Below are 23,555 nucleotides of genomic sequence, written 5' to 3' on the forward strand. Positions count from 1 at the left end.
TTCCATGAAACTGGAACCTACCTCCTCACGCATCTTTTTAACTGTTTCTCCTTTCTGGAAAAAAAGCAAAACTATAATGAAAATACTAATAATAATTCAACACATGGTTTGATTTTTCTTGGCAGTACAATTATGTGTCATCTAATAAAATTGACATACCTTTCCAATTATACTTCCAACCTCCTGCAGTAAAAACAAACAAAAAACAGCATGCATTTTTAAAACATTTATGTATCATAAAATTGTCTTTGAAAGAATCTTCTGGATAAACGCACTGTATTTTCACGGTTGTTGTTTTTCCTGGCCAAGGCGCGAATAGTACAGGACATGCAGAGGTTATACGGCTGCCCACGGGAGGCCAAACTTTCCATATGCATGCAATCACTCTTCGTGAGGCTGGTGTGACACAGTGGGGCTAGAGGAGCGGGGCAGCGCTGGCTGGAAGCATCAACACTCCCTGACCTCTCCTCGGCGACGGGGAGGGTCGTGTCCACTCTGACGTGTGAGCTGCAGGCCAGGTGAGTCACGGCGCCGGGTGCTTCCCACTGCATCCACTTATATATTTACAGATGAGCATTCACAGAAGCCCAATTCACGAAAATGGTGTGCTAACCCGCAAATGGTGACCACAGACAGAGGGCATCAGGCTCTGCTGTCATAAATCTACAGGACCATCAGACAGGCAGCACCACTCACTAATCATCTAATTTAAGGGCACATTCACATCAAACATGTTTGGTGCTGTTTATTCCAACACTAGAGTGTTTACTTCTTTAGTTTGTTTACTTGGGCAGGTAAGAACGATTTTCTTTGCACAACCGTATGTATGTGCCAGATGCATCGGAGGAGAAAGATAAAGTCAAAATCTGTAGACTCCCGCACACTGTCTTCACTTACAAGGGTTTTATTTCAAGACACAATGTTTCAGCAAGTGACCCTCATCAGCTACCTGAATAAACATTACAATGGGGCCTGTATATATAGCGGAAACTGGTGTAATCATAGGGTGAAGGTAATCAGGTTCCCTCATTAGACAAATCAGCACTCAGGAGGTAAAAAGTCCATCCGGCAGGGACAGGGAATGACAATCAAAAGGTTAGAGCAATCAAAAGGTGAGAACAATGCCATTCAAACTTGGGTGGCACCAAATAACGGCACCGAAATGCCTAAAAATGATCCTCTTCCAAGCAAACTGCAGTGCAGTTCATTAGGAGTGAGAACGTAATATGAACAGCATGTACTCACAAGTAGCTTGTTTATTGGACAGTTTCAGCAACCCACATTTTCAGGTGTCTCTGTATGGTTACTTGGTGCTGCCCGAGTTCAAATGGCATTGTTCTCACCTGACCAACAAACCGAATCAAGGTGCAAACATTCGATCGAGTTCGATCAAAGGTCTACACAGACTTTCAGAGAACGGAAATTCAGTTCAATTCAATTTCCATACTCTGATGAAGGTCCATGTGGAACGAAACATTAACAGATTAAAGAACTGGTGCATATTGCAAGAGCAGTGTGTTGGAATTTCTTCATTCTTAAAACTCGCTTTCCACTCATACTCTGTTTTGGAACAAAAACCGCCCGCCCATTGGAATTTCAAAACACTTCCAATCTCCCCCCACCTACTTGCATTTCCAACTGCTTGGAAAGACATTTAAGCTCTGAAGCCTAAGAAGCCTTGTTCTCAACCCCAAAAAAACAGCAACAAATGACAAAGAGATCAGTTCTACCAATGTTGTTGCAATTCCTACTGGTCGTCGATAGAGGTCAATAGAAATCATAAATTACTTAATGGCCCCTTTAATGAAAAAAAATACGATACATTTCCCTCATGTCTCTTCAAGTTTACCCTTCCCTTCCAGTGCTACAGTCTGCGCCTGCTTACTTTTCCATGCATGAGGAGGCGGATGGTGAGGGTGACATTGAGGCCACCCTCTGACTGGACTTTGGTGGGCTCCATGCTGGGGGGCGTGGTGGGAGGTGAGACCAGAGCGCGGTCCTGGAATGGGAAGTCCGCAGAAGGAGAAGGAATGGGATGGTATTCCAGCCAGCCAGTCACCTGCCAAACCCAGGACGCATGCCAAGAACACACACACACACACACACACACACACACACAGACACACACACAAAATGGTTAGTTCATAAAGACTTCAACTCTTACTTCATTACCACTTTTTTCACTTCATATAGAAAATACACCTCATACCAATTACATTAAGTGATTATTCTGAAGATTTTCCAAAATTCATGCATTGAGGACATCCTTAAGCCAAAACCTTGGAAGCTGTTTTCATGTGCTGGCTCTACAATAAAAATGAACTATAAATTATTTGATATTACTACTTTTCTGTATGTGTCTCCCCATCTATAAATACTGTATTTGTATTTTTTTGCTTTTTTGGGAGAGAACTGCCAAAATCTAAATATAGAATAAAATTCCCTGTGTTGCAAAGACTTCATTATCTACAAATGCTTGAATTGCAATAGCGTAACAGTCACTTGTATTTTAGGAGCCGGTAACGACTGGTAGCCACATCTCCTGTTGCAATTGATGATTTAGCTAAAAAAGTGTGGGCTAAAAATAAGGCTGAGAGTGTCTGCAAATGCTGTGCGCACATGAACAGCCAGCTACACTTCCAAGCCTTACTCCCAAGTAAAAAAAAAAAAAAAAACCTTGGTAAAAACTTATCCTATGCAAATGTACCACAGCTAAACGAAGTAGCTGAGAGGTAATCTTCACTTCCATGAAGTCCCCACATAATACTAGTTCCACATGAATACTGCATAAGAGTGCATTGACAATCTGGTGGTAACCCAGTGTAATTAGACTCAAGTCTCTGAGGTACTTTGTCTGTTTTTTGCCTCGAATTTTGTTCCAAATTTTCACCTCAAAAGGAGTTCCAAAGAAATTCAAGTTTGAAACTAATAGTGATCAATATGGTTGTCACATTAAAGACGACTTCATCTCGATAACAATTCTTTCTTTCTTTTCTCATCAAAGATGACATCACAAGAGTGAGCAATTCTGTGAGGCCAATCTCATGTTCAATGCAGGAATTAATTGGAGAAGCTTAGTGGTTTTACAAATCACCCTACTGACCGCTCCAGCAAACTGTCTCCTAATTGTGTACCCGTACTATTGCCAGACACAAGTGCTTACCATTCTCAAAACAAAGTCTGACAAATTAATCCTAGACTATGAAGAGGATAACTGCAAATCCTTGCAAAAAGTTATTTAAAAACATCCTGTCACGATGAGTGGTAATTGCTAAAAATTCATTCATTTGTCACATTATTTGTCACAAATAGCTGTGCTGGTGCTGAAATTGGATGATGACAATGAATGCATCAACTAAACTCCTGACTATGAATATCTATTTTGTAATACTGTTCAGTTGAAGGTACAACATGATGACTTGCAGAATCCAGCAGTGGTTAAGTCTCCAACAGTATAAAGCCCTTTTCTATGAGTTGGGCATTAACGTTTCCCTCCAGTGCCCTCATCACCCCATTCAAATTACTTAGCTCCTTTGAAAAGGCAGCAAAGGCAGGTGGGACAGTGTGTGTATGTGCGCATGGATGGCTGTGTCAGAAAGAGAAAGTAAGTTTTTACTGTAGATGTAATAAGTTGTTAAAAAAAAAAAATGACTCACTGTTTTACCCATTGTAATGAGTCACACAGTTGTATTCTGCTGAGTCTGCAGTATATGTTACAGAAACAGAGACATAGGATATAGGACTGAATAAAGAAAAAGAGAGAGAGGATGTGGGGACTAACCGGAAACAGGCCTGCATGTATATACTGCAATCATAAGTGGTTATAAAACACTCAATGCATTAAGAAACACACAGTATGTCATAATGTGTTATTCCAATACTCCAAAGCATTATTAAAATGACTTATGTAAGGGATAATGCCCGACGAGGTGTCCATTATCAGGAATTAATGGATGACATTTTCACTTATAATGACTTTCCTAGGAATTTTCTTGTCTTTTCTAAGAAATATCTCCTATGACATGTAATATAGAAACTGGATCAACTTTTCCTACTTAAAGCCTCGTGGATCCTTCCTCTTTGGTAGCTTTCCAATTCATCACGCTTTACACATGGTCAAATATTATTGCAGGAAAGGTCTTGTCTCCCCCTTTTTGCTTTCAGATTGAAGTGCATACAGTATAACCAGAATAAAACCCACGTTATCATGTTTCTCCTTGTTTGGACAATTTTATGCTGGACATGTTGACACCAATTTAACATCAAATCCCCTTTGGAGTTTATAACAGAAAAAGTGTTGGGAGTGCAGATATTATTCCATTCATCCCTGTTGTAATTGACTTGATCAATAACAGAAATCATTCTGGCTTTGAAATGACTTATCGAGTTCCACTGAATTTCAAGCATTGGATATGTTGTGTAGTTTGACAGCAGGAAAAGCACAAAGCCCCATCAGCAGCATTAAAGACAGTTGGATTCTCTGCTCTTTACCTATTTCAGAATTTATGCAGAATAACCTTTGGGGTTAACTTGAAAAAATATTTATTTTGAAATTTAGAGCACTAAAGTCACCACAATGCATTCACTGCATGCAACAAGGAATTTTTCCGAGTTGCATTCTGTACCCTTCACCTATGTCAGGGGAAATGAAAATGAGTCTATAATTTGGGTCAAACTGTAGGCGGCCCCCTAGAGGCTAGAGAAGCGGGTTTGTGATGGTAAGGTCACCAGTTCAAATCCCTGGACAGGCTGGGAAAAACAGGGTGGGAAAAGGGAGAGAGAGAGATGCTCGCCCCTCCATCAACAAACACTGTCAAGGTGCCCTTAAGCAAGGCACCTCACCCTGCTCAGCGGCCAACAGAGGGAGACTGTGGTTGAACTGGGAAGCTCCCATGGGTGAGTCTGTGTAACTGTATGAATGTGAAGCAGGACACTGCTGAAAAAGAGCATGCATGCTCAGTAAACATTTCCTGGTAAAGTATAGCTTTTTGAATTTAAGCAAATGAAACTTCCATCAGCTCCTTCAGGCCCATGAAAAAGTTTCTCATGTTAGTGAAGGCCAAAGCAATAATGTTGAACAGATTGTGCTTGATGATGCCTTTTGTTTTAAATTTATTTATTTAGGGAAGGTTTTATTTATCCTCTTTTTTTTAGCAATAGCCTGCTTCAAATTCACATCAAAGTGTGAGACCAGTTCAATCGTTTTCCACTGAGCGGTTCCATTTGAGCAACTGGGAGTTAAGTTGCTGCCTTGCTCCCAACAGCAGTTGTTGAAGGAGGGGAGAGAGTTATACATCAAATTCCCCAAGGCTTGAACTGGCAACCTTTTGGCCACAGTTTGCTGCCTTGTCCTCTAACCTTCTGGCCATCATTTCTCAACAATTAGTAGTGGTGCTATCATACACACTCACCCGCCCCCTTGACTTTCTGATAGCTGCTATTATCTTCACCTGAGCACGCTTATCATTTAATTTCCAGAGATATCAGAAGGCCCTTTGGGAGTGCTCACCACCCTCTAAGGCTGTTCAGTTGAGCTGGGACTTGTTTATCATGCTACAACTTGGCTCAAGTTCAAGTCCACAAGCAAATTCTAATTTTCAGCCAGACACAACCTGAGGCTATGACTGTTGTTGTCCTCATACCAAAAAAAACACATCCTCTCTATCTCAAAATACAGACTACAGGCAATGTTTGCAATTATGAGAAGGAAGTAGTGTTGAGCAATTTGAACTTGTTTGAAACAAACAAAAAAAAAAACTATCATCCTATGAGGAAGAAATGCCATCAATAAAAAAAAACAAAAAAACAAACAAACACTTATAAACTAACAAATTCTGACATTTAACTGAAGAATCTTAGCTTCTCTGTCTGGGTGTAAGAGGACAGGCACGCGCACCAATAAGGCTCAAAGCGCCTTGAGCCCCTGTTCCTCCTCCAAGCTAAATTAACCTGCCCCCAAAGCTCGTTCTCATTCAAGTTGGTCAACACTACTTCCTGCAGGGAATTCCATTTTTCAGATAAGGAAATCAAAGCGGTTATCTCCTGTTCTTAGATCTGGAATCCTTGCTGACTTGCTGCGGCTTCCACGTTACGCATCTCCGGCTGAAGCGGGAGGAGGCCTTGGCAAAGGAAACCTGGACATGATATAATGTTTTTAACACATCGCTGGTCTTGCTGTGGATCAAAGGTATCAGGCGTAACAAGAAGTGATGGTGTTTATTAGAGTCACACTGGCTAACATAAGATTTCAGAGCAAATTATCACATGCGGGCCAAGGTCCTTCCCCGCCCCCTCACCCCTCGCTAAGTCTCTGCCACAACCCACAGGCCTTAATCCCCTGCCATGCAGAGGGAGAACAAATAGGAAGAAAAAAGATTAATGAGAGGGGAAACAGAGGGATTCACATACAGAATGTGTCCAACAACAGTGTCACAAGCAACAGAATCCTTCTCTTTCACCATCCAGCCATCCTTTTTCCCTGTTCTGTTTTTGTTGTGATCAAAGGCAGATGCAGGTGTCATGAGCTTGAAGATGGAGTTATCTATTCAGGTCAGATAATCCATTGAGAATATCAAAGACTCTTTCCATTCAGGGCTACTCTCAGGTGCCACACAATGCTTCTCTTTATGCAATGCATATACTGTAGGTTTGCCTGTGTTGGTTTGCCTGTGTGGAAAAGGTTCTCATTTGAATGGTTTCCAACAAGTAACACCAGTTTCCTAAGGGAGCATCTAATCCTATCATCCTGCTGTATATTTGAATAAAACATATGACCAGCTCTGACCATGTTGGAAACCATGTCAAAAATGTACTTTTGTGAATTTTAAATAAAAAACAAACGAGTGTGTGTCATACCAAAGTTTGAGAAAAACTCTGAAACTCTTTGGATGCAACTAAAACACATTGGAAAGTGTGTCCACTTCTGAAAGCATATGCTAATACAAACTGTATCAAATCCTTATATATCAAAATGCACTGCTTTATGCACAGATAAGCCACCAAATTTTACTCTCTGCAAGTCTGCAGACTGATAAGCATGATGTTTGAAGATGCATTGCGAAAAACATCAAACTCCATTTACGTGGGATGAAGGTAGCGTAAGAGAAAGTAATGCAGTAGCTATCCCCATGAACCCCAGTTAACTCTCGCAGGCCAGACACAGGGACAGGCCTAAGAGACAGGAGGAAACTTTCCTGCATATAAAACCAATGTTGTTGTAGTGGCTGAAACACCTTTCTGAAAGAACTATAACTATAATAAATGTTATAATGTCAAAGAATAAAAAAAAACATTTCTGGAGCTTTAAGATAATGGTTATGTTCAGGAACCTTATAAATGATTCATACATATCTGTTCCTTCTTTTGTTTCCAAGATATAATTTCTAAGAATTCTCTCTAAGCCCACATTTAATAAACAGTAAAGGTCAATATATTGGTGGACTGGATGAAATAAAACCATTGAGAATTTATGGCACTTGTGTTGATAAAGTTTATGGCTTACAGCTTGTGTCGTGATTTGTGCGGCCTCTACACAGCTTTCATCCTAACCTTGGTAGACCATCAAGAGAACAGCAGGATGTTTCACTTTCCCTGTCTAAGGTTGTCGATCTACATCTGCCGACATCATGGTGCGAATAGTGACTTTTCACACTGCATATACATAGTCCAAGGTCCCCGGGCTAATTTAGTCCCCTTTCACCAGTGATAATATTTTAATTAAATGTATTATAAATATGCATTTAATTAACTTTTGCACGTATTGTACTTTGTATTTGGCTGGAGGTAAAAAAAAAAAAAAAGAAAAAAAAAACATAATTTTTATCAAGATATTTTTGGAAGTATCTTGACGTGTTTTTATATTTCAGAATATTCAAATTACAGAATTTTTGAGAATAGGCCATATTTCTAAAATACAAAAATAGACACTATCAAATTCAGATTTGTCAAATTTGATAGCACAGTGATGGATACATTGTCCAAACAAATCATTGACAAGCACTGCTGCCACCTTGGCAACTTTTACCCCTGGTGACGTTATTTCTTAATCTAGCTACTTTTTGTGACCATGGAGAAAAATGTTAATATATTGACTTCAGAAGCATTTGGTGACAAATTGGCACAGCTGATGCCAATGCACATACATTTGCACCATTTTCTTGTCTAATCGAAAGAGGTCTGATGATCACCCTCCGTCCACCAAAAGTGTGAGACAGAGGATCAGTGTAGCAGATATACTGTATGTGACGCGTTCTATCATTTTCAGTCGGAAGTCGCAATGGCGCATTTGTGGATAAACGTGATTTTGAGAAAAGATCGATTTTTGGCTGTTTTGGGATTTCATCAGATTTTAATAAAATAAAGCCTTGGCTTCCATTCTGTGTAAAGATTATTGTGAAATTCAAACGCTAAATATAGTTTTTATGCTCATAAAGGTAGGGTGACAAGCTACTAGCTTGTTTGTCAACAAAGCTCGCATTCCTCATGTTGCCAGGTTCGTCGTTTTCAATGTACGTTACTTGGAAATGTTATAAATGCTGTAGGACTTAAAACGCTGTTTATAAAGTTTGTTAGGGTTGTATTGTGGAGTTTTGTTATTGGTTTGTTATTTTGGACTAGTTTCATTGATCATTGGGCTGTTTATGGGTTGGGTTTAATTGGCACTGGGAGGGTTTTGTCGCTAAGAACCTGGCAACACTTCTCCCCGTCCCTCTCTCCCCTTACTAATTATGAATGAACATCTGCATAGTAACAGGTTGACCATCGTTCACTTTATAGTCTAATCAAAATTATTGTTTCATCCGCGGGAAACGTAGTTGTCAGGCATCTCAACCTGTGTGTGTGTGTGTGTGTGTGAGAGAGTGAGAGTGTGTGTGAGAGAGAGAGAGAGAGAGAGAGAGAGAGAGAGAGATTGAATTGATATGATTAAAATACATAGAAATGAATTTCCGTGAGGTAGAAATTGCTAGATTACTAAACTCAATTTAATAATAATAATACTAATAATTGATTACATTTATATAGCGCTTTTCTAAGTACTCAAAGCGCTTCACATATTGGGGGGGGGGGGGGGGGACTCAACTCATCCACCACCAATGTGTAGCACCCACCTGGGTGATCAGCCAGTTTGCGCCAGAACGCTCACCACACATCAGCTATCTCAGTGGAGAGTAGAGGACTGAAAGAGCCAATTAGGTAACGAGGGATGATTAGGTGGCCATGATGGAAGGAAGGCCTGTTTTGGGGAATTTTGCCAGGGCACCGGGGTTACACCCCTACTCTTGCGATGAGTGCCGATGGGATCTTTATTGACCACAGTCAGGACCTCGGTTTAACGTCTCATCCGAAGGACGGTGCTCACTCACAGGACAGAGTCCCTGTCTCTGCCCTGGGGCATTGGGGATATTATTCATGAGACCAGAGGGAAGAGCACCTTCTACTAGTCCTTCCAGCTTTCTGTAAGAGGAGCAGCGACTGACACGCAACGGACTGATATAATATCAGACTACTTTTTAACTCCGGTGCCGGTGGATGTGCGACCTGTCGCGAGTGACACCGGTGCGTCTTCCTCAGAGTCGGACAGTCCACACACCAATACGAGCCCTGAGGCTACAGGCGGAGAGACTGAAGATGAGGAGGAAGATATCTCGCTTATGGCAGACCCGCGGCTGCAGCTCTCCGGTCTGTAGAAGGTGCCTATGTAAGTGAAGATTGTGGCCACGAAATCCAAAAGGCCCGCGACTATAGGTGCCACTGTAAATGCACATGCACAACCACGTTCACGTGCACATGGTTGTGCATGTGCACGCATAAATAACCATGTGCACATTAGTTTGCTTCTCCACATACACATGTGCCTTTGTGAAAAGTTGAATTTCAAAATGTCACTGTGTGTGTGTGCGTGCGTGCGTGCGTGTGTGTGTACGTGCACACATGCATATCTGCTTGAGAGAGTGTGTGTGTGTGCGCATGTCTGTGTATGTATGGGCACTCAAGACTGCAAATGTAATGTTAGTATGTTATGTTATGTTTGAATTATTTCTTTATTTGAATAAATGTCTCAGAATTGACTCCCTTTTTCTCAAAAACATAGTTTGGAAACAGTGAAGACATCAAGGGGTGCATCTCACTCAATCTTTGGAGTACAAAGATAATTTTGATATCACCAGAAAGCTTAAATTCTTCAATAGTGTATTAAACTCAAAATGGCTTGAGGGGTCAATGTGACTGGAAATGATTATGCAAATTAGTGTAAGATGTAATCTGGCAACTTCTAGCAACTTTCTGAGCAGCGAATAGCTGTTTCCCTGGCAGAGAATTTGTAACACTACTCTTTGATGGCACTGGTGCATATTGAGGCACATGGTACTCCAGTGTTATTTAAGACCTTTCTTTTCTACAGAATTTATTGTTGACGCAAAATATAGCCCACTGCTGCCTCAGCATTAACAGCAGGTAATTTTAGCTGCTTTAAGCCATGCTGCTTGTCAAATAGATGTATGCAGTGAACATTCACAGAACATCCATGAACAAGCACATCCCATTTATCATTTGCATCAGCAAGTACGGTTTTAAAGGGAGGAAGGCAAAATGAATTTTGGGATTCGAAGGAGTTCAGTGATGTCATGATACCTGACTTGGCACCAAAAAAACAATGCATGTTTTTAGTACAAAATATTACTTACTAGATCAATTTCTTCACCATTGGTAACACATTTATTTGATTATTATTTGGTTTTATTCTATTTTTTGGTTTTATTATCTTTGTGTCAAATTCAATTTTTAAACAAACTCTTTTTATAGCTAATTTCCATTCCAATTCCAGATCGTCTTGAATGCATAGCTGTAGATTTCTACAATCTTTAACTAAGATTTATTTGATGTTAATTAAAATATCCTATCCTTTCATATGAGAAGTTACAGGAGTCTACGCTGACAATTCTGACTGAGTAAAGGATGTTTATCATTTATCATTCCTGGTGTCTCCAAGGACAACTAATGCTTTAGGGAAGCAATTATCTTTTGACATATGATGAAGCTACAACAGCAGCAACATGAGGCTTGATCAGTGATGTGACAGATAGGTATAAAGAAAAACTGAACTGACAAAAGCCAGCAAATTAAGCAGATCCTAAGGTACACCGTGTTGTTCAATTGACTTGCATGTTGAAATAAATTAGAATGTCATGCCACTGCTGCAGATATGCCTGTTGCATAGAAATCAGTCAAATTGTATTGTACTTTTTGTTGAGCAGCAGTTTTGGTTCAGCAGTTGCCAAAAGCAGTTGAATTGCTTGAACAATCAGAACAATTATGTTGTTCCATTCATAACCTTTTAGATAAATGGCATTTGATATTCATCTAATTCACTTATCAAATGGATTAGTCAGTCTTTATGGCATTACCCACAGTAAGCAACATGGCCACAAAATTCTGTTTAATTTGGATTCTGTGTGAGTTGCTAAGATCACTTGCTGTGTAGAAATGATCATAGAGAAGAAACATGGAGTGGCAGAGGCCATGACAGCTCCAACCACACCTCATTTAACTTTTATCATCAAAATGCCAGGTTACATTTTGCTTGTGGTGAAATCCTCTGAGCCGGACCACATCCCTTTGTGGTCAGGCTTGCACTGATACTGGAGAAGTAATGTGGACAGTTTTAAATAAATGCAGCCACAGGTGACAGTAAACATCCAGTAAACATCAAGGGATGCGGTCTCATAACATCAGAGGTTTGTGAGTGAATCTTAAAAAAAACCTGAATTGAAATGATGAGAGTAACAGCAGCTACAGATAATTGAGTCTGGAGCAGTTAGACAATCTATTCAGCATCTCCCCCTGATCCATATTTATCAGCATTACGGGGAATATGATAACAGCATTGCCACTGTCAGTCACAAATGTATTCTCATGGAAATCTCACAGGAGACAAAGTTATATCAGACAAAGTTCAGCCTAGACATTTTGATGAAAGCTGGCCAACTGCATCATATGCATGCTAATCAAATCATGTTTGTCTCCACTCTCTTAACTCGACAATATCATCTAATACAATATAATCTACCACCAGTGCAACAATGACACTTTTAATGCAACACTTAAAACCGTGTGGAGCATAAATAAAACCTTTTCCCACCATTTGTAATATATATATATATATATATATATATATATATATATATATATATAGTATAGATGGCACACCATCTACTTGCAAATCACAATTTAATGTAGCGACGTTTTGGTCATAGACCTTCTTCAAAGCATCAAACATGGAACTGATTTCAACCGTGGGCCGCTTATAGTTTTGGTCGTCATTGACAACAGGTACAAGATGATTGTCAATCAGCACACCCAATTAGCCTATCAGCATATCCATTACATCAACAAATCAGCATTTATCTAATTAGTAAATCAATAAAAAGGCCCCCCATTTGTAAAATGATTCTTGGGTAAGTTTATTATTGTGCTTTTTTGTTTGTTGTTGTTTTCTTTTGTTGTTTTTACAAACCCGATGGCACTCACGATCAGGCCTGTAAGATCTGTCAAGTGTTTTTCATGCCTATGTAAAACATATGCGTTACATATGGTCTGTACAAAGATTACTTTGCGTTTTGCTTAGTTTTGGGACATTTACCAATACACAGAATTTGATGCAACAATCCCTTATGGAAAGCATACAAAAACATTGAATTCATTCTGGCAGTTCATGTTATTGATACTGTAACATAGTAACATAGTTGGAACAAAGCACTCTTTTCAACAAAAAAGACCACAATAGGTGAACTTATATGACAGTAATGTATCACATTAACTAATATTCGACTATCCCATACCTCATGAAGCCTATGTAGATGAGCAGTGATAATAATTGCAATACATTCAAATGTACTTTCACAGCAGTGGCGTGCACAGACTAAGGGGCAGGGGCAAAAAATGAAAAAGGGGCACCTCTTCTGCCTGCACCAACCTGAAGCCACCTGTGTTTGGGGGGCATAAGTGCATGCTGACATAGCCTCCCAACTGTGTTGGAGTGAATATTAATTTAGGCTGAATTAGGTCACACACAAACACACATACATACATACACACACACACACACACACACACACACACACACACACACACACACACACTCTCTCTCTCTCTCTCTCTCTCTCTCTCTCTCTCTCTCTCTCTCTCTCTCTCTCTCTCTCTCTTAATCAAATCAAAACTTGGATACCATCCTACTCTACGATTACAGTTTTATTTTTACCCTGGTTAAATAAAGGTATATAGCTAAAATACATCTTACAGGTTAATGCATCAATAATTTAACACTCTGAAAGGGACCGTTCTTCAAAACGAGTACTTTTACTATTATTACGTAGGTACCAGGGTCAGCCCCAGGGTTTTGCTGTACCCCAAACAACTATAACACTAAAACATTTGCATGTATACAGCTCAAACCCGGGTAATACATCTAATTCGGTTTCTTCAGCGTCATTCAGCAACAATATTATACTTTCTATGACTGTTCATCATTGCGTTCCATATTGAATTTATTGATAACCTCTGGAGACCTTGCTTTCCTGTATGATTTCACTGGAACAGTAGATCTTTACACTCTTCCTCAGGTGGAACATTAGTAGTCATGTCAATGCTGTGTAGCAAAATCACAGTATACACTGTCAATAAAATGAGATGAACAAACATAACTTAGCCAACTAAATATAGAGAGAATATAAAATCACTAAAAGTAATCAAGTAAAAGGGTAATCAAGTATGTGATTCTTCTCAAGGTGATCTTATTGAGCTGTGAGTGTCTTTTACAGAGCTCTGGCTCTCAGAGGATGAGAGAAAGTAGAAGTAGTGTAGCAGCTCCACTTCCATGTTTGAGTTTGACAACAGCATTTAAATTGCAGAACCAGACAAACAATTCAAACGTCAAAAACATTAAAACAACTATAGATCCAATACAGCTAGCCTATATTTTCTCTACAACACTGTCTCTGTCCAGCTGTCTTAAATGCTACCATTACTACCTCCGCCAAGGAAGTTATGTTTTCGGTTCCGTTTGTTTGTTTGTCTGTTAGCAGGATTACGGAAAAACTACTGGCCCGATTTTCATGAAACTTCGTGGAAGGGTGTAGCATGGGCCAAGGAAGAACCCATTAAATTTTGGAGCGGATCTGGCCGGATCCGACTCACGAACAAGCAATAATAGCACAAACCTTGGCGGAGGTCTGCGCTCTCCGAGTGCCCTTCTAGTTTTATTTGATATTTTATTTTATAGAAGTTAGTTATGTGTGGGGAGGGTGGGTTTAAAATGGGTGTGTAGGGGGATGGTGGGTTGTAAACGGGGGTTGGTGTGTGTGTGTGTGTGTGTGTGTGGGAGAGCACAGGTGTTAATGTGCTCAATTTCTTGAGCTGAAATGTAGGAGACGTTGTGGGGGACTCCATCTTCTCCTGTTTCTTCTCCCTTTTCTTCTTCCTCCCTTTTGGGGTCAGAAGCGTTATCAATCGCTTCATTGTGAAAGGCTTCCTCGACTTTTTTCCTCCAGCCTCTTTCTCCATGCAGACCTTGAGCTTCATGGCCTGCTCCTCCATTTCTTTGATGAGAACCTCCATCTCCTTCTCCGTCTTGAGCCTGATTGAAAGCTCCTGGATGCTCAACTCCTCTTTTTGGAGTATCTTCAGTTTCTCCAATTCTTGGAGGAGGCCCACCTTCTCTTCCTTCTCTCTGTGCTCAATGCATTATCTGCACTGAGCCTTTTCAGCTCCTCAGTTTTTTGGTCCAGTGTCTTAAGCAGCTCCGAGCCACTGAGCATTATGGTCTCCAGGTTGCTCAAGGCCTCCTTTTTCTGGAATATTTTCAGCTCCTCCATTTCTTTCTGGTGTGCCTTCTCCATCTCACAGGCCTGCTTCATGGCCTGCTCATAGTTGATGTGGAGCTGTTCTTTACCATTCCTTGGAGGAGGACCTCCTTCTCCTTCTGCTTAGCCTTAAGCTCAGTGGCCTGCTGGCAGGTGGAGAGGCCCATCTGTTTGTGGCGATGTCTGAGTTCCTCCATTTTTAGGAGGAGGAACTCCTTCTCCTCATGCTCTGCCTTAAGCTTAGCAGCCAGTTTGTTTGTGGAGAAGGCCATCTTTCTCTGGATCAGCTCCATTTCTTGGCAAAGGCCATTATTCTCGACCTCAAGCTGGACGACCTGCTCCTCCTGACGAAGGGTCTCCTTCTCAGCCTCGCAGGCCTTAAATTTGATGGCCTGCTCCTCCAGTTCTTGACAGAGGGCTTCCTTTTCAGCCCTGCAGGCCATGATCATCTTGGCTAGCTTGGGGGCTGTGGAGCTCCTCCACTTCATTCTCTTTTATATTTCTATCATAATAGTACAAGCTGAAGACTCTAAACAAAATGTAACAATCTTCATTGGATAGTTTTTATGATAAAGTCACTGAATCAATGTTTTTTTCCTTGCATGATGAATATGAAGTTAAACTAGCTTGCCCTGCCACTGTCTGACTCCCCAGTCTGCCTCTCTGTTGTCTTGAGTCCCTCTAGCTGCCTTCTGCTTTACTTTCTCTTTGGCATCTTGCACCCACTCACTATACAATATGTATAATGAAAAACTAATGGTAAAAAAGGATGCTCTGATGAAGGTGTAATACCGAAACACGTTAGCAGTCATGGCCAAAAAATGAATTGGTGAAAATGAGGTGATGTCTTTTTGTTATGTCTTTTCCATTATAATATTGGTGTGCTGCTTTTTTTCCAACTTGAACTCTGATCATTCAAGTCCAGCACCCAGCTACAAAGTAGCCTTTTGGAAGAAGCGCACCTGTTTCTATTTTGTAATGAAAAAATAATGTTAGCGAGTTACTGGGCTAAAAACTGGGGGGGTAAAACGTCCACATGTGAGAAGGACAGAGAGAAGAGGCAGTGCACTGTGCAGACGATCTCATTTGTGTTTTGCATTTGCTCAAATAGTTTTACTCGTGTCGCTACAATTTATTAACTATTCGGAAAATGCCTAAAATAAAATAATAAAATTATACTGGAAGGGGCATTTTGTTCAATTAAGGGAAAAGGGCAGGTGCCCCAGCACCCAGAGCTCCCCCCTCTGCATGTGCCTGTTCCACAGTTCTAACTCCACGCTCCTTGAGATGATAACCTTGAGCAGAGAACATAATGCTTTGTCTGGGTTAACAACACCTGCTAGCTGGCTTATTAGCACCTCCCCTGTATAGCAGAGCACCTCACATTTTCAAGATTTCAAAATGGTCCCTCAGCCACTAACAGCCTTGTAGCATTAGGGCAAATTTGTTATACAGGAGCAGAAAGGGAGGGTTGAATACACCCGCAGTTATACTGATGCTGAGGATCCCTTTGTTGCAGCACTTGCTATCCCCCCCAATCCCTCCCACTTGGCCCAATAGCAGGCTGTAAACCTGTCATCTCTAATCAGTCGGCCCGGCTGAGATCTCAGCCTAAATTACAATCACATGCCGACGGCCCCTTGCATTGTTCCTCTGCCGCCTAGCATTAGCTAAGAGGGCTAGCATAGCTCATTGGTGCGTGTTCGCTAATAAGCCAAGCTAGCTGACATTTTCCCCTCTTCACCCTGACCAGAAAGTACAGTGAAAAGGCAGCACTAACTGTGCACATGCTGTTTGTAACCATTAATGGGGAACAGAAAGCTATTCATTAACAGCTCCATCAGACGATGCTATAGAAATGGCTAACGGTTCATTCCGCGTTTTCCCTGTTGCCATATACATATAAAGGCTTCAATCTTTGTGTTGCATCATGTTCATCGGACATCTAATAATATTAATAATAGTTGGTCTGAGACAATACAAGACTATTTAAACTGTCTGTCGTTCTGCAGCACATTTGTAATGCACACACACACCCACACACAGACAGACTCACACATCACCAGTACCAATTATTAAAGCAGTCTGCAATGTGTGACCTGGCAATACAGTACAATCATATAGTTATATATTGTTAAATGATAGAGATTTTCATGAATATCAAAATAGCACTGTCTGATCTTTGAAGACAAGAAAAGGAATAATCAATAAGAATTCATCCAGATATAGTTAGAGACTGCAGAGAAGCTCATCAGCGATGCATATGATTTCTGTTATCAGTCATAAAACGCAGTCAGAGCTGAAACTAAAATGACCAATATAAAAGTTCTCATCTCTTTAGTTTGTTTCCAACTTGTTTCCATACATATTCCTGTATTCTTTGTGCCAGATAATAATATACAGCCATGTAAAGGACTGGAATAAGTACCTAAATTGGTCACTAAGGGCAATTGGACATAAAAGAAACACCACTGTTAATGAACCACAGTAGTAATAAAACACGTATGTTCCAACAGCAATAAATACAATAATGCAGTGAGATTACAACAACACATTCAGTCAGGATGCCCAAAATAGCAATAGCATCTTGACTACACCACTAGACAGGTTCAACAGAGAAAATGTCATATTAGTCAATAATGGAGTTATCTAGAAGTCAATTCCCATCTCATCCACTCACTGGGCTCTTCATTGGAAATTTCAAATTTGCTCTACAATCTCGAACTCTCATCAAATTTTTCATAATGTGAAACTGCAAGTACAAACAAATGTTCATCTGACAGAAGGGCCCTGGAACACGGTATTCACAATCTGAACATCAAGACTTGGCCAGAGAAATATTTACTCACTTCTGACATAATTTACAATGTTTTAGAAAGTATTTACCTCTGCAGAGCTCCAAACAGATGACCACCACTTTCGCTGTAAACAAAAGATTAGAAAAATGGAATTGAAATATTATATCCCCAGTCTCCTATCACTCAGCCAAGATGCAACGCTGGCAACTCATTGGCCACGGCACGCAGTCACGTGGGCGATGACATCACAACACGTGATGTCGCAATTTAGTGCGTAACCCTCAAAATTCTCCCCAAATTGGACAAATGTTGCGGTCGGTCTAGCTGTTCGCTGATGCTTTGACCATTGCATGGGCAAGTGTTCTGCTCTACATGGGCAGAAAGACGATAGATTGCCCCAGACTGAGCTGCCCCTCAGGCCGTGGGGGGGTTGGGGGTGGCACACCATGGAAATGGGCGCCTGGATATTCGGAGTGACACATCAGCGATGCCATCGAACATGCTAGCTCGATGCTGCCGTCGGCTTGCTACCGACGGTCCCCGCTACTGTCGGCTTCTGGACCGCCGCTCTAACTTTGTGTATTGTACCTGGCAGTTTTGATGTGATGTGTAAACATTAGCATAAACTTAAATTCTTCCTCCACCCGTTTCACCATCCTCCCACTTCATTTTCAAGAGTCAGATAAACTTGACGCCACAGTGCATTGGTTCACAGTGGAGAGTTGCTACAGTGACCCACAGTTTGAAGGATATTATTGGGAAAACCAATCAACACAGCTGTCATGCATCCTTAATCTGGTGCCGTTAGGAATTAAAGGGTGCACGACAGACATGTGACCTGGATTATAAACCTTTAGGCAAATCCACTGCAGGAGGAGTGAAAGGGGAATTAATAGAGTGGCAGAGGCAAAACAGAGGCTATACAGATACAGAAACAGAAACACGCATTCTCGTGACTGCTCTTGATAATCATATATTGATGTAGGACAATCAAAAAGGGCTCTTGTCAATATAATCTTATATTTTGTAGAAATTTGTGTATGTGCTGTTCAACCGAATTTGGAATCTTTGTAGCAAGGTTTTTTTTTTTTTGCTTCATAAAAAAGACCACAGACAGAAGTTGTGATTCTAGTGACACTTTCTATGAAATACGCAAGACATTATAAACATGCTTATGACTTATGACACTATCTATAAGCACCTATAGTGATTCTGCAGTCAGTAGACTATAGCATGTTAACAAGCCAGCACAATCAAGTGACTATAATGTGTCACTACACCGAGTTTCAAGTGATACAATAGAGTGAAAAGTAGTCAGTAGATATTCAGTCTTAGGGTTAATGTTAGGGTTAGGGTTTGGTTAAGTAAGGACAAAATGGGAGGGGGGGGGGGGGGGGGGGGGGGGGTTGGGAGAGGAGTAGGGTGTTGGTGTTGGGTTTAGGGTTACGGTTAGGTATAGGCTACGGTTAGGTTTAACATTACATAGTCTGTAAAGATGAAGCATATACAGTAGGCAAATGAAACTTTGTTGAACATCTGCTTTTTGTCACCTGGTAGTTGAGTACATTGGACTAAAAATCTATTTACAAGAAGCAAGAGAGGTTTAATGCGTAATAATCTACTGATGATGAGAAGCGGTAAAGCGTTCTATGCCCCAAAATGTTAATGTTGCTATAAGAGCCATGATTTTTTTTGGCATAATGGCATATAATGGCATAATCCAAATTGTTGTTAGGTATGGCAGCCGTATGCTCAGAAATTCTTATTTTGAGGGAGTGGATTTTTACACAGAGAGGCATACTGGATTTACACACGGAATACAGTGTGTCTCCTTTGAAACATGTTTTGTGACGAAGGGCTAAAGAAATAAAGTTGACTTAACTTAACAAACATGGAATCATATATAAGCCCACGGTGTGTTATTTCAAACAGGAGTGTTATAAAACATTATAAATGTATTCTGTAAGGGATTATAAGCAAATACTTATAAAACATTATAAAAGTGCTTTATAACCACTTATAAATTACTACAGGTGCTTATAGATAGTATCATAAAACATTATAAACATGTTTATAGTGTGTTATAGCTACACATCTTATAACCACGTACTTCATAGAAAGTGTTGCCTGATTCTCTACAGATTTGTTCCTACAAGCAAACAGAATAAGTTCCAATCGACTCTGAAACTGGACGATTTCATCTCTCTCTCTGGCTAAAAACTGTCACAGACTTTCTCCAGCATATTTGTAATTACTTTCCAGCTCAGTAACAACACTAACACACCTCTCTCCCTCACTGTGCTGCTTTCATGTTTGTTTTATTCATGTTTGGCTGTCCTGACGGTGTTTGCTCCTGCCGCCGTCTGTAAGTCATAGATATGTCTCCTGCTGTAACCGTCCTCGTATTTATCACAGGCCCTGTGTGCGGAATATATCGGGTTTAGTTTGTGTGCATGCGTGTGTGTGTGCGTCTGTGTGTTTGTGTTTATGTGTGGTTTTTCTGTGTGTCCATCCACCATGATATCTTCAAGATGGAACCATGAAATATATAAAAAATAAATAAATAAATAGCCAAAAGCTAAACGACCTTGATACAGTAAGCTAACAGCCTTTAAGCACTGGCAGGCAAACTGGATCTTGCAACTTACTGACTAACTTGTTTTCTTGATTTGTTTTTTAACTAAAACTTATCTTGCGCTGCCCTTTGTGTGCACATTTGCGCTACTTTGCTGCTATTATTATGTATACCATTTCTTCTCCTTTTTCCCATATCTGCGCAATAAATTGGGGTTTCTTTGACACTGTGTCATGTCTCTGTGTTTAAATTTTACCCCCATCATCCACATTTTGCCTTTTTTCTGGCTGTTATTGTAAATGAGAATTTGTTTTTAATGGAACTTCTTGATTAAATTAAGGCTAAATTATAATTATATAAATTATAATTTGTGGTACTTCAAGGAGGTTAAACACCCAGGTCTGCTCTCAGTGCTAGTTGTGTGGTGAGATCGACTTAAAGCAAGGGAAAGCAGAATTTACTGTTGCTGGCGTAAAATAGGAGCTTAGACAGAGAAATGAATGAGTTTATAATGTAATGGTGTTTTTATGAGAGCGATAAAGGGAGGCCAACCAATAATTAGAGGTATAACAACTCAATTACAAGAGGGATAAACTCTAAGAGACTAAAAATATAGGTATAAAGGTGATAAAATCCTAAAGAGATTAGGAGTCAGTGGTCTTCTGCCTTAACAAACTAGAGAAACAATTTTACCACTCTATCTATAGCTTTTAGCTGTATTTAACAAAGAGATGTCAATACAGCAGCAGTCATGACCCCTCTGAGAGTTAGGTGAGAACAGGCTCAAAGCATTTAGGGAAGAGGAGTAAATTGCATTAGCCCCATAGCCTCAGACTTCCTGTTTAAGAGAGTAAGAAAATACAACTCCAAAGTGATATTGCGTTGGGGTTGCAAGTGGAGAAATCCTGGTGCTTTGGGCTGAAAAGCTCTGTCTCAGAAAAGGAGGTCATTTTTGTATTTTAGGTTGCCCCTGAAACCCTTTACACCCAACTGCCCACCCCAAACCGTCGTAACACACTAATGGAAATTGTGTCTGAATCCCCTTACGGTCACAGTCAGTGCTTTAAATAATGATATCGCTCCCAGCTAATGTATGATGAACTACAAAATAGTCTAACTAATGACATCTGCTTGAAATGAGCCCGTGGCCTAATTCACCTGGTCATATGTATGATTTATTTTTATTTATGATCATTACAAGGAGATACAACCCAATGGACATGTTGCAAACAACCCGCAGCCCGTTGCATTTACATATTGTTGCACAGTATTTTTTGCTAAACATGACTAGTTTACAATCCCAACCTTGGAGCGGGCAGGTAAACATATACATGGGGGTTAGGTGTCCTTGCTCATGGGTGTTTCGGCGGTGTTGGGCGCTGTCGGCTCCAGACACTGAATGAGCAATCATTGGACTACTAGCCTCCCTAAGAAACTTGTTAACCTGCACCTGAATATATCTGGTAAATAATAGAAAAGTGTCTGAGAATTGTGAGGGACAAGAAATGTTCTTTAGCCAAGTAGGTGTAACCATAACGATAACCATAACTTCTGTAAATAAGGGAAACAAAATCAGCTTGGTCTTGTTTTAACCTTGACTGTTGAGTTTATCATATCAGTATAAAATGAAACATGCTTGTTGCCTCTTGTGAAGTTGGAGCCACTGGCGATACATATTCTCCCCATGTTTCTCTGAGGGAAAAAGCAGGCTTTACATCTTTGCTTGTGACTGAAACAGGTGTAATTTCACAGTAACCCCCCAGATACAGCCTCCCTTTGCTTTTCTGTTTCATATTCCCAGCTCTTATTATAAGTTACATGTTCCTCATTCTGAAGGCCACTGAAGTTCAAGCTATCATCTCTTTCCATATTGTGTTAATATACATTCACCTGAACCTTGAACTTTTGCAGAATCATCTGGACAGTAATAATTACAGTGAGAATACTCACAGGAAGATGCATGATGTTTCACTGCAAAAAATGTCTATTTTAACTAGTCATTTAATCTAGAAGTTACTCTTATTTTTTTTAAAACAAGTGGAAAAAAATGCCGGTGAGGCGAGATAATTTCACTTGTTTGTTTTCCACTGTGTAAAGAATCCTTTAACAAAATTAGGATTCCTTGCTGAACCTAAAATAATCTTTTCTGTTCCACAAAAACATGAAATGTGTTCTTGTTTCAATTCAGGTCTGTGAACTGCAGCTACTCAGCACAGGTCAATCACAAAAAGACACCAACATCAGACTAGACTGATTTCCTCCAATCTTGCATTGTGCGCACCCTGTCTATGTCTATGACTGTCTATGAAAAACTTGACAACTTGAGCAAGATTTATTTCCTCAGCTGTGATATGGCTTTACTTATAAGTTATGCTCTGGATTTAAGGCAATACATTGCTCAGTGAAGTATTTATGACAAACGACACCCCAGTCAGCGTATTACTTTTCATTTGCAATGAAAATCACATTTTTTCAGGATAGACTGCGTTTTCAAAGATGAAGTGCAGAAATCAAATCGTACACTTGACAATAAGCGATACTGGCACGAAGGACACAGAGACAAAGGCATCCACAGATATGAAGCCAAAGACAAAATGACGGCCATTTTGTTGAAATATATCCTCTGTGACTGCCCCAAGAGCACCATCCCTCTTGGGCTCGAGTGCCTGCAGCATTGTCTGAACTCTCCTCTAATCACTTCCCACCTCCACAAAGAATAAACTCTTAACCCCCACGTCAAAACATATTAGCTCAGTGCCCTTTGCTGCTAGGTTGTCGGAGGGATTTGTTGAGCAAATATTTGTCACGACCATGCCTCTGAGAATGTGGTTCGGGCCTACAGTACATTCTCCATGGTTCTTAGGGGAAGGGTCACGTCGAAGAGTCATCTGGTGTTTTCATCTGACGGAGATGTAAGAGAACGCAAAGGGAAGAAAAGGTATTTATTTTTCCAATCTTTTTCCAATAACACTGCAGGCTCATAACAGTAGAAACTGTCCCTGTTCGGTACCTAACAGACAATGGAAGAGAGCAACAGTTTAACATCTTAACATCTTAACAGCTTGACCTTGACTGTTTTTAAGTCAGCAAAATGTTCTGAGGGTTTACACGTTGAGGAGGTGAACCTAATTACATCAACTTAAGGCCATCAGATAACAACATCATGAATGACCTTTTGAAAATGAAAACAGACATCTGATGGCATTTGTCATTGTCAGAGCAAACCAAAAGACCGAGTGGGAAGACAAATCTGTTTGAGCGAAGGCAGTAAGGAAGCTTTGGGTCCTGCAGCAGGGAGTCATTCAGTCTAAACACATGATGTGCTGT

The 23,555-nt window shown here is 40.4% G+C and overlaps 2 protein-coding genes across 2 annotated transcripts in view; both read right to left on the bottom strand.

The window, feature by feature from the left end:
• LOC144539851 (uncharacterized) overlaps positions 1 to 23,555 on the bottom strand; it is a 114,461-nt gene that overhangs the window by 75,564 nt on the left and 15,342 nt on the right. The window lies entirely within an intron of this gene.
• pcbp3 (poly(rC) binding protein 3) overlaps positions 1 to 23,555 on the bottom strand; it is a 70,826-nt gene that overhangs the window by 11,894 nt on the left and 35,377 nt on the right. Inside the window, exons 6-8 of the mRNA XM_078285995.1 lie at positions 1,886 to 2,059; positions 160 to 183; positions 22 to 54 (exon numbers count right to left, since the gene is read on the bottom strand). Coding sequence (XP_078142121.1) covers positions 22 to 54; positions 160 to 183; positions 1,886 to 1,960 — 132 coding nt within the window. The 5' untranslated portion in view covers positions 1,961 to 2,059. The remainder of the gene's footprint in view (positions 1 to 21; positions 55 to 159; positions 184 to 1,885; positions 2,060 to 23,555) is intronic.

This window comes from Centroberyx gerrardi, chromosome 10 (assembly GCF_048128805.1).
Source record: "Centroberyx gerrardi isolate f3 chromosome 10, fCenGer3.hap1.cur.20231027, whole genome shotgun sequence".
In the NCBI taxonomy this organism is placed as follows: domain Eukaryota; kingdom Metazoa; phylum Chordata; class Actinopteri; order Beryciformes; family Berycidae; genus Centroberyx; species Centroberyx gerrardi.